This window comes from Tachysurus fulvidraco, chromosome 26 (assembly GCF_022655615.1).
Source record: "Tachysurus fulvidraco isolate hzauxx_2018 chromosome 26, HZAU_PFXX_2.0, whole genome shotgun sequence".
Taxonomy (NCBI): domain Eukaryota; kingdom Metazoa; phylum Chordata; class Actinopteri; order Siluriformes; family Bagridae; genus Tachysurus; species Tachysurus fulvidraco.
Genome location: NC_062543.1, coordinates 4,266,404 through 4,278,647, shown reverse-complemented (window position 1 = coordinate 4,278,647; position 12,244 = coordinate 4,266,404). Strand labels below are relative to the sequence as shown.

Genomic DNA, 12,244 nt, shown 5'->3' with positions numbered 1-12,244 from the left:
CATTTATATATTACTTGTGGTATATAATATGTATTATTATTTAATTAATATTATTATTTCATTATAATTCATTCTAACAATTATAATATAATAATTGTGGGATTTTCATTGATATCACTGGGTCAGATTTTTTTTCCACAGAAAAAACTGAGGGGGAAAAAAAAGGTAAAACAAGGTCAGAACTGGGGTGTGAACTGACCATCTGTGCTGTGAAGCCAAATGATTTTGCTGCTAAAATGGTAATAAACATGTAATAAATAATGTTTGGAATAAAAGTGCTTCTGTGTGTATTTTCTATACTGGAGATGCAAATGTGTAAATGTTCTTCATGCCCTCGGATTGAGGTGAGTACGTAATCACATCCCAGGCTATTTTATCACTTTACAAAACAAATTGGTGTTTATTCAATTGACAGAATCGACACAAAAGCATTCTTTTACGTTTGAACATAATTTGTATAACTTTATGCATCAATAATTTAATGAAATTTTTTGAAAGATGCTTTAAAAAAAAAATCAAAGACGTGTAATCATGTTAAATGCTAACAGAATGTGTTAGTTTGCTATATTTACTTTTTGATCATCACAGCTCAGTAACAATAGACAGGATTACGTTATATTGCATATTTTTTCCTCACAAAGAACTTCAATGTAAAAAAAAAAAAAAATCATCATTTCTATGAAAGAATTCAGTGACTCGTCTCTTTAACATCAACTCTTAATGCCCGTTGTGTTGCAAAGCCTTTGGAATAAAGCAGAAGTAATCTTTGAGGATGGTTCGCCTGTCACTCTGTAAGCCACGTGAGCAGCTGAGGAGTGTAATAAGTAATGATGATGTCTGCTCCTGGAAATAAAAACAAGGATTCAAATTTAAGAAATGTATTCCAAAAGATTCCAAAAGTACCGACCAAAGACATATGGTTTGAGCCAGTTACAGTACATAAATAAAAAATCAGAAGAAATCTTTATCTGTAATACTATTACAACAAGAGGAACCTTCTGAAAGGATCGGTAACAATTAGGAAGCCGCCATAGATTCTATACAATAAATGGAGAACTTCATTAAATATAACAAAATAACCGATCACACAGACTGAACAGTGCAGAAGTGTAATTCTTGTCCTCTTTATTGTCTCACCTGCCCGACGGAAGGCGGTCATGGATTCCAGGACAGCTGTACGAAGGTCGAAGGCTCCGGCCTGTGCTCCGTGCCACAGCATCGCAAACTCTCCGGACACGTTATACACCGCCAGCGGATGTGTCGGGTGCTGGACAGGAGGAACACTATAAATCTCAGAAACTTCTTTCCTATCCATTGAAACCGCATTCACTGCATGGCGCTTATTTAACGAATACTCAGAAGCTGTTCGACCAATTTGCCATCTACTGTATCTGCAGGGAATGTGTGATTACTGCAGAAAGCAACTGACTCGTTATTTAAAAAAATATAATTCAATTCAATTCATTTGTATAGTGCTTTAAACTTTAAAAAAAGTAAAGTTTCAAATTAAGTTACTATATATCCCTAACATCTATCCATAATGAGCAAGCCGGAGGAGACGGTGGCAGAAAAAAAACTACCTGAGATGAAACGAGGAAGAAACCTTAAGAGGAACCAAGCTCAGAAATCCGTTTTCTGTTATAAGCTCACATTATAATAGCTTTATAAGAGCATTAAATTTGAAAACTACTTTGGTAAAATCTTTAAAATATAAATATAAGTTATTAGTCTGTACAAGTCACTTTCTCCAGAGAGCTGAATGCGTGGCAGTTGTTGTGTGCATCTGATGCTTTAAAAAATACGAGCAATTTAAATGTATTTACTGTAATTCTCCAGGAGACCACAAGAACAAGAGCTTTAAAAAGGTATCATAATCTGCAATGTCTGAGTTTTGAAAGTTGATTCAAATTTGTTAAATATTCACGTATTCGGTGTTTTAAAAGCTGACCTTTCTATCAAAGGTGAAACTGTAGCAGACGTACCGGACAACTCGTACTGTATCTGTGCTAAAGACGTTAACGATATAAATGCTGACGATATAGCTTGAATTTCTTAAACTACTCACGTTAGAGTACTTTAATCATGTTGTAACATAACTATCGCCAGCAAGTTTGCTAAGCTAAATCTTTAGCTAGTTAGCAGCAGCGTCTTAAGCAGTGAAGTAGAATTAATTACCACATAGGAGTGTCACTATGTGGACCCTTTTTGTAAATTTATATATACTGCAAGGCAAAATAAACCGTTAATTACCCTTTAGTAACTAAAGTGCAGCTACTTTAAAATTTCTAAGGTTAACGAAATTTCGCATTTCGTTATTCTTAGGGCATCAATTAATTATGCGTGCGAGGTGAACGCGTGCATGTGCCCTTGAACAGAGAACTTGAGGTGCTGCGATTATAAGCAACATAAAAAATAGCCTCAATTGCAGTTTGCCGACTTTGATGTTAATTCGCTGTGAAAGCAAATTGTTTTCGAAGTCCGAGATGTAATTTGTTCAAACAAAAACAAAAACGTCGGGAAACCTTTGACTGGACCACAGAACACCACTGTAGACAGCAGAGTTCACTTTGAGGTCTATGTTCACTGGCATCAACCTGCAAAGTCTATTTCAATATCAGAATGGAGAGTTTGCAGGTACGTTATCCAGAAATGCATGCATGCTTGTGTCTGAAATACAAACCTTATCTTTAACCTCTCTCAGAATATCAAGATAAGGCAACCCTGGTTTCACCATCAGCATGTCGGCTCCCTCTTTCACGTCTCTCTCCTAAAGAGTCGTGAAAACAGTGAGTCCAGTGTTTGTGTTAGTAATATTTGCAAATCACAAAGACGTTTTTGTTTTTTTTATCCGCTTTCCATACACAGGCTCGCAGAGCAAGTCCCCGGGCACCAGGGGGCAACTGATAGCATCGTCTGTCTCCGAAAGCTGGCTTGGACTGAGCGGCATCCCTGTAGGAGTGGGATTTGATTGATGAATAAACCATAGAAGTAAAACACAAAAAGTTCATGAAAAGGCAGAAGTGATTAGTTGATTATGTGAGATACCTGAAAGGGCCGTAATAACAGGACGCAAACTTGGCACTGTAGCTCAGCACTGACACCTGAGGAGGAAAAGTGACTTCATCAGCTGCTTTCACATTATTTTCTCTGTTCATAAAAGTAAGCACCTTTAAACTCGACATGTGTTCCAGACATAAATATGCTATATTTTTAAATACATATATTTTTGCCATTGAGAGTATTTTTTAATCTTTTTTATTGATCTTTTTTATTTATTATGATATATTTTGCTATTTTCTACGACCAACAATGAAGGATTTAGCCTTTAAGGTTATTATTATTATTATTATTATTATTATTATATGATTAAATATTTTTATTCCTTTAAAGTGAGCCGAGTCAAAATAAAGTCTAGGTCATGCTGAGCTTTTATAGCTACATTATAAAAATATGAATATAAATATTAACAGTATACTGCCATATTACCCAGCTACATCCTTCTGCACAATAGTTTTATTCTTGTCTAATTTTTTATGGAAAGTCCGATAAAACTTAGACTCAAAATATAAATAAAAAGATCACTTAAGACAAAAAATAATCTGGTAATCAGATCTCTAAGCTACCTTGTTACCAAGATCATTGGATATGAGTGTTTGCTTAATGGCCGCGATCCGTCCATCCATCATGTCAGACGGGGCGATTATGTGGCAACCTGGACAGACAGAGTGATGCAGGTGTCGATGAAAATAATGGGAAAGATAGAGGGATGAGGGTTCCAACAACACTTGTTTTCAGACTAACCAGCACGTGCGTACGCCAGTGCCACCTCTGCTAGTCTCATACAGCTCGCTGCGTTATCCAGGGTGCCATCTTCACGCAGGATCCCTTTAGAGGACAGATATGGGGGGGGGCATAGAGGGGGGCATAGATAGCAAGAGAGAGAGAGCGTGAGAAAGAGAGAGACATAGAGAGACATAGATGGGGGAGACATAGGGGGGGGCATAGAGAGAGAGAGAGAGAGAGAGAGAGAGAGAGAGAGAGAGAGAGAGAGAGAGAGAGAGAGAGAGAGGGAGACATAGAGAGAGGGGGGGGCATGGAGAGAGATGGAGAGAGAGAGAGAGAGAGAGAGAGAGAGAGAGAGAGAGAGAGAGAGAGAGAGAGAGAGAGAGAGAGAGATCAGATCTTTTATAATCGCCATACAGGACCAGTCCGTCACACTGTTTACACAATGAAGAAAAGCATGCTGACCACAATGACCGTGGGACGTGTACGGACAGAGACACACGTCACAAGCCAGCACCAGATTAGGGAACAGAGCTCGCAGTTTCTTCACAGCTTGAACAGCAGGAGTGTCATCGGTGTCAGCTCCAGAGCCACGATCATCCTGAAGAAAAAAAAACATAGTACCAGGCTTTTAAAAATAATAAAATAAAAATCCTGACAGTGTAGTGTAAAAGCTTTACTTTACTTTACACACCTTTGTGATTTTGGCAGGAACTCCAAAAATCAGTACGCATCTCAAGCCTTTTTCCACCAGCGGACGCAACATTCCTTCTAGCTTATTAATACCGTATCTGCAATCAGTGACATGTAATACTGGGGATTATTACTCTGTTCTGGCACACGAGCTTATTCTTACTGTAGAAGCAAAATATTGAAGATATTGTGAAATAATTTAAAAATTAAACTCAGATGGCCTGTATTATGAAGCCGGATACGAACGGATTTATTCATAAAGCCCCTTATACAAGTGTTTACACAAGAACTTACATGATATTCATGAAAATACAAAAAAAAAAGTCCTTAATCTACTCCTGAGTGTGTGTAATTTAAAAAATAAGAAAACTGTTGTTATATCTGAAATACGTCTGGAATGAATACGATATCCATTTGCTGAGCATGTCAAAGTCAGAAGGCATTTATACTGCATGAATTATACTTAGGCCATAATTTATAGATAATATATTACGAGCTGGAGAAACTTTTCCAAGCCACTTCATAATATTTCACTGGACATAAGGAACAGATTTCATTTGACTGTTGAACAGTGGCTGTAATGAACAGGGTGTGTTCTTTAAAACAAAGACCCCCCCCCCACCCCACCCCTTTTTTTATTATCTTCGTTTCAGGAGGGCTGGCACAGGATCCACCCTCCAGCATATGTCTTATCTCCAGTCTCCAGCCTGGACTAAGCTTCAACCTCAACTTCAACCTATTGTACAACTTCAACATCTATTAAGCATTAATAAAGCGTTCCGTTGTCATGATTCGTTTTATTTCTGATGGTCAGTCCTAAAAATGGTACAAATTCAAATGAGTGTCCTGCACTCTCGAAACATATCATCTGGAATGCTCTTAGACACTAGACATACATTAATTAGACCAGGAAAATGACATGAAATCATGCGATGAGGAATGTTACCTTGCTTGTCCTGGCAGGCTCGCAATAGGTTCCACTGCATCTGGACTGTCTCTGTGACGACACATGTTTAGCACAAATAAGTTTTTACACTGGAGACTCCTTCCATGGATGTCAAAGAAAGAGAGAAAACAGCCTTAAAGAAAACTTTGCTATGAATCATTCTCAATGGTAATCTGCATATAATCTGCAGAGTATTATTTAGCATTATTACTTGATTACGTACAGCACAGAAAAGCATTAGGATCCCTGTGTATGAGCCGTAACTAATGAAACACAGTCTCACCATTGTTTTTCAGAAGTGACCAATCAGATTGAAGACAGTCCTGTGGCATAAGAATAATGTGTGTGTGTGTGTGTGTGTGTGTGTGTGTATGTGTGTGTGTGTGTGTGTAAAACTCCCTCCCTCCACATGTACACTAACAGAAGCAAACAGAAGCAGGAATGCTTACGTGACAAAGATGGGGTAGATGAGATTGTCAGGTCTAAGGTCTGATGCACACGTCTGCCAGTATCTGAGAGTCGGGTGGAAGTAGCCGCTGTGCAGGATGGAGTCTGCCGCCTGTGCCATTGTCCTGAAGATAAAAAATCAAGTCATCTCCCTGCACAATAAACACACTGCAAGAACCTGCTCCTCAAAACAGACATGACATGTTCCCACTTCACAATCTAACTCATCAAAGATCATAAACCTGAAACAGTGCAGCTTTTGTTGAACTGACATTTCTGTCATATTGAACGTGCATGCATGCGAGAGAGCTTTCCTAGTCAAACATTCCACATGCATCTCCAGGCACAAACTGGCTCACTAAGCCGTAAAGCAAACGTTCTGACAAGTTTAACACCCATTTCCGCGCACAAACATGCATAATCCTTTTTTTTTTTTTTTTTATAATTGTAGCATAGATTAATTTTAGAAACATCATTTTATTCTAATATTTATTCACATGTTAAATACCCCGGACAAGAAAGTCTCACCATGCTTATAGATCAAAACCGACATCATTACACTGTTATAAGAGGTATATTTAATATATTCTTTGTTAAGGTTGGAGATTATGAAAGAAAAGAAAATTCTAGACTATGAAATTATTATTTATTATTATTGTTGTTGTTGTTGTTGTTATTATTATTATTATTTAATTCAACTATTAAAATTTTTCATCATGAAGATTTTGGTACTGTTTTTTGTTGTATTAATAAAATTGTTATTATTTTTTGATGCGTTGAATTTTTACATTAAGGTTACCAGATCATGTGAGCATAATTATAGTAAATATATAAATATATATTTACACATATCTGTAAAAAGTATATCAGTAATTTATCTGCATTGGCATCACATTAAACATGTACAATAATATTAATAAAACAAAATTCATCTGATTATATCACACGGATACGTGTTTAAATAAAATTTCATATTTCATATTTAAATAAGGGTTTAACAAATATTTCGCATTTGATCCATAACTTTAGATCTTTAAACGTTAATAGTTGTGAGCTAAAGTTGCTAGCTAAAGAGTTTATTGCTAATGTTGCTAGCTAAAAAGTTAGCTTCTTGTAACAGTATTCATAAATATATGTACATATACTGTATAAACAATTGTTAAAATTATTTCTGTCGTGTCTTAAAAATAAATAAACAAATAAATGACACTAAAACGTGCCCTTACTGCAGCGTCTGGTCTCAAGCTCTTGTGACTTGTTCCAGTGGGTTGGCGTTTGTATTTAAGGGTAAAGATTGGCGTAAAACGTCATCACTATGCGACGGCGCATGATTGCTAGTGTCTACGCGTTTCTCTGGTTGTTCTTCTATGCGTTCTGTTTATTATCTCGTGTATCTGCGTTGACACAATTGTCAAAAATGTAACGTTTGCCTTGTTAGGATGCACCGTGTCGTTAGGTAAGACTGTCTTGTTGCTAACGCGGTCGGTTTTATAGGTGATTTTAGCTGCTAAAGCTAACTTAGCTAACGCTGTGTGTGTGTGTATATATATGAAACTAGCACCAACTAGCTTTGTTATTGAAGGCACGCGCAGTAGGTTTGATAACGTCTCTGGGATTTAATATATTTTTACTGATTAAGAATAAAAAATAAATTGAATAATAAGACCAAGGTAGAAAGGAAAAGGCCAATTATTCGTGAATAACCAAAGATAACTTTTGCTTACTGAAGACACCGAGGTGGTACAATCTGCTGTCTTTCTACATTATACATAATTTCACTATTTCTTTCTCATTCTACACGAAATGATGTGAGGATTTAGACCTTGTGACTGATTCATTGTAAAGTTTCCTTTAAGGCTGTTTTCTCTATTCCTTTGACGTTCATGTAAGGAGTATACAGTGTCAGTGCTTGGAACAGTGTGTACATTTTATAGAACGGTGGCATAGCAGCCTTTATTATCGCCACATATACATTACAGCACAGTGGAATACTTTTCTTCACATACCCCAACTGAGGAGGTTGGGGTCAGAGTGCAGGGGCAGCTATGATACAGCCTTTTGAGCCACCACTGCCCTCAGTCATGTGATGTGCTGCATTTTAAATAGGAATAACCTTCCTGACATTTCATAGAATTAACGTTCAACTTTAAAGGTGTGACAGGTTTTGCTTATTTCCTATAATGAAATAAAACTTATTTGTGCTAAACATGTGTCACAAACTGGGTGAATAAAGATGTATTTTAAAACATTGAAAAACATCTTTTTAGTCAAATAAAAGTCAAATAAAAAGGAATGGGATTTCAGGGTGGCAGGAGGTTGTGGTGCTGTTTCAGGCTTCCAGGTCTGATATCTAGTGTGTTATAAGGGGAAGGTTCTGTGACAGAGAGCACAACAAAAGAAAAACAGACAGACAGCATTTGAAAGTGGCGTGACATACAGCTAAGTACGGTGACCCATACTCAGAATTTGTTCTCTGCATTTAACCCATCTAAAGTTCACACACACAGCAGTGAACACGCACACGGAGCAGTGGGCAGCCATTTATGCTGCGGCACCCGGGGAGCAGTTGGTGGGGTTCGGTGCCTTGCTTAAGGGCACCTCAGTCGTGGCCGGCCAGAGACTCGAACCCACAACCTTAGGGTTACGAGTCAGACTCTCTAACCTTTAGGCCACGACTTTCTGTTCATCTGTACCATGAGAAATAAGCTGTTAAGGATTAGATGCTGCATTTGTTTGAAGTAAATGCAGGTCAGTACCTGCATTAGTGTGTTACAGGTTTAAGGGACTGAAATGTCCCAGTCCTGTCACAGCTGTAAGCCATACTCAGGGACATGGCTGGAATCAAGTAGCAGGAGGGATTATATTTCAATTTAAGGATCATGCTTTAAAGGCTCACTAGTCATCATTTATCAAGTTGGATATGTAAATCCTGAATATAAGCGTTTACACAAGAAATGTGATATGAAAATTACTATTTTAATAATTACTATTCTATTCGTACTCTCGAGTGCATGCAAATTCAATGTAAACATCGACTTGATTGACGTAAAATCATATCATTCTAACTGAATTACTGCACTTTGTGAAAAATATTTGAAATATCCTATTGAGTTTAAATTTATAGCAGAGCTTTGGGTCTTCATGTGAAAACCAGCTGTAGGATGTATTTAGAGATATTGAATATAAAAAAAATACAGAACACAAGCCATCACGAACCGATAAATTCAGAAATGAAAAAGTGAAACTCATTCTTAAATTATAGCGAAAGAAATGGTGCTGTATAAACACAGAACAGGTTGGTTTGTCTGTGCAGAGCCATAAACTCTAAAGTTAGGAGGATTTAGCTTGTACTTTATTATTAATAATAATGATTAATTATTATTATTATTATTATTATAGGGTTAGTAATAGCTTTTACCCTCATCATTCATTTCATGCTTCCAGCTGTTTGTATCACTTAACCTTTTATGGAGTTTTGTGGGTGTCGCTACATGCAAATGAGCTGTTAGGAAGATGCACAGAATGTTCCATGTGAACACCATATACACATGTATGTACAAAGTCAATACCAAAACATTTACATTTCACTTTAGCCTCCTCAATCATTTATACGCAACTTTTAAAAATGATTTCATTTTTGTCATTCTTGTTGCAGGAGAAGAATCAACATGTATCAAAGATATTAAAGTCTCTAAATCTTCTTTAGAGTATTAGACAGTGCATACAATGTTGACCTACAATACATGATTAATTGGTTATTTATCATTTCAGAATGACCAAATTATGATCCTTTCTTCATGACCTGCTGGCCTGACATCCCTTAAAGCAGTGCAAGTTCTACCACACCATGCTTTTCTCTCTGCGTGAGCTGGTCCAATGGCTCGGCTTTGCCACCTTCGAGCTCTTCCTCCACCTTGCCGCTCTGCTGGTATTCAGCGTGCTTGTGGCTCTGCGCGTAGACCTGCTGGATAAACTGAGCTGGTGGCTTGTGTTCGTGCCGCTGTTTGCCGCAGACGGCCTCAGCACCTACTTCACAGCCATTGTCTCCATCCGCCTATATCAGGAAGGTGAGGAGCGGCTGGCTGTTCTGCGTCTGCTTTGGGTGCTGACCGTGCTCAGCCTCAAACTGGTGTGCGAGGTGCTGCTTTGCCAGAAACTGGCCGAGCACGACCAGACACGTGACCCGCTCTATGGCCTCGTCGTTTCGCCACTTTTCGTCCTCCTGCAACTGCTCATGATTCGTGCATGCCGCGTTAATTAGTATGAACATGACAGATCATTGCCATTTTAACTGTTTGGCTCCACCCATATGAACTTTAACGATTATTCCTGAGACGTTGTTTGCTCTTGTGTATGCTATTTAAATCGGAGAGAGATTTGGTTACAATTCAGAGCTGCAGCTTAAGTGACCATTTTTTGTAATGTGGTCTTGGCTCAAATCTATAAACATGGTGTCGTTATATCTCATTACAATGCAGTCTTTTGTGTGTGTTTGGGTTGTTTGTGTGTTTTTGTTGGGGTTATTTTTCTAATGTCCTACATGCTGAATGAACATTCTCTCTCTCTGAATGAGGTTGCTCTTCTTTTGCCTGTGTAATTCCAACACTTTATTTGTATATATTGTAAATAAAACATATACACTTTAAATTGCCCTGTGTTCTCTTATTGATTCTCTGTTCAATTTCCCACTAAAGTGAATTCCATAAAGCATTTATTTTTAGTATTTTTTTTCTTTTTGTGTCTTCAATAAATCTATAGAAAGTTGTCCTAGTGATTTAAATCAGACTTGACTTTTGAGCCAATCAGAAACATGGTCTGATCTGCTGATTACTTTTTACTGACTTACTTGCTTAAATGAATGTAACTAAGTTCTGCCTAAGTATAATTGAATTTATATTCATTTTTGGATTGTAGCTTTAATATTAATCTTTGTCCAGTCCCTACATATAAAACAAACAAATGAAATATAAACAATGAATATTAAAATAATAAGACTCAATCCGGGTGCAGAGTGAACATGGACTGACCGCGAGATGGCGCTGCTGTGATAAATAGAACAAAACACTCTAAATTCGCTATTTTATAAATCATTTGCAGTTTGAGTTTTCGGTTCTTTAAAGCGTCCATTTATTGTCGCTGTTACAAACACACACGAAACAAAATAAAAAGGATTTAATGCGCGGATCGTAGAGTAAAACATTATTTTCTTCGTCTTCTTCTGCTTTTATTATTATTATTAGTAGTAGTAGCAGTAGTAGTAACAGTATTCACGAGTACATGGAGACTAAATACAATCAAAATCAAAATAAAATAATGTCCAGGTGATAGCACAACACTTACACCAAATACAAAATAATAATATAATACCTAAACAACAACAACAACAACAACAATAATAATAATAATATACCCAAGTAACAACAACAACAATAATAATAATAATACCTAAGTAACAGTTACAACAACAACAATAATAAAAAGAAGAATAAGAATATACCTAAGTAACAACAACAGTAATAATAATAATAATAATAATAATAATAATAATAATAATATACCTAAGTAACAGCAACATCAATAATAATAATAATAATAATAATAATAATAATATACCTAAGTAACAGCAACAACATCAATAATAATAATAATAATAATAATAATAATAATAATAATAATAATAATAATAATAATAATAATAATACCTAAGTAAGAAGAAGAAGAAGAAGAAGAAGAAGAAGAACAGGAATGTTATCATTCATCTTCTTGTTATTTAATGATGAAAATAAACCATTATAGCAGTTTAGGTGTTATAACACCTTGTACAAGCCATACAACTATACAGTTTTAGATTAAAACAAGGGTAAATAAACACCAAAACAAATGAATTACAATGACCTGATGTGATTTATTTAATAAATCTGTTGATGATATGTGAGGGTTTTTTTTTAATGCCATCCATGTCTATTCGTATGAGACATCATGTGTCAGCTTTTTTTGTTCAAATGTTTTCCAGATCTGAATAATCCCGACATTGTCACATTAAACACAAACACAATGTATGCTATTTTTAAATGAACAATTTCCTGTGTTTGAAGCTATATAATCATTACACAAAAGGTCTCTGATATGCCTCATATTTTGTTGTAAGTGAACTCTGGACGCTATTTATGACTGGTCATGTTGTAGGCCTACAGTCTATTGTGTAAAACCCACAGCTATATAAATCCACCTTACCACACCCACAACCACACCCTCTCTCTCTCTCTCTCTCTCTCTCTCTCTCTCTCTCTCTCTCTCTCTCTCTCTCTCTCTCTCTCTCTCTCTCTCTCTATTCCCTCCTCTCTTTCTCTCTCTGTCTCCCTGTCTCCCTGTCTC

The 12,244-nt window shown here is 36.6% G+C and overlaps 2 protein-coding genes across 3 annotated transcripts; one reads left to right on the top strand and one right to left on the bottom strand.

Annotated features, from left to right (window-relative positions):
• Positions 1 to 376: 376 nt before the first annotated feature.
• On the bottom strand, positions 377 to 7,223 carry alad (aminolevulinate dehydratase). Of its 2 annotated transcripts, none has more exons than XM_027144128.2 (12): positions 7,096 to 7,223; positions 5,872 to 5,994; positions 5,423 to 5,473; positions 4,478 to 4,574; positions 4,249 to 4,384; positions 3,802 to 3,885; positions 3,624 to 3,712; positions 3,046 to 3,101; positions 2,862 to 2,949; positions 2,681 to 2,767; positions 1,138 to 1,267; positions 377 to 843 (listed from the first exon to the last, which is right to left on the bottom strand). In XM_027144128.2, the coding sequence occupies exons 2-12, from the start codon at positions 5,988 to 5,990 to the stop codon at positions 785 to 787; spliced, it is 996 nt and encodes a 331-aa protein (XP_026999929.1). In that variant the 5' UTR covers positions 5,991 to 5,994; positions 7,096 to 7,223; the 3' UTR covers positions 377 to 784. The 2 variants fall into 2 exon arrangements, with proteins under 2 accessions (XP_026999929.1, XP_026999934.1); XM_027144133.2 differs by having other exon boundaries at positions 7,090 to 7,183.
• Positions 7,186 to 10,520, top strand: tmem203 (transmembrane protein 203). The gene is made up of 2 exons (XM_027144151.2): positions 7,186 to 7,325; positions 9,641 to 10,520. The coding sequence occupies exon 2, from the start codon at positions 9,717 to 9,719 to the stop codon at positions 10,128 to 10,130; it is 414 nt and encodes a 137-aa protein (XP_026999952.1). The 5' UTR covers positions 7,186 to 7,325; positions 9,641 to 9,716; the 3' UTR covers positions 10,131 to 10,520.
• Positions 10,521 to 12,244: the final 1,724 nt, after the last annotated feature.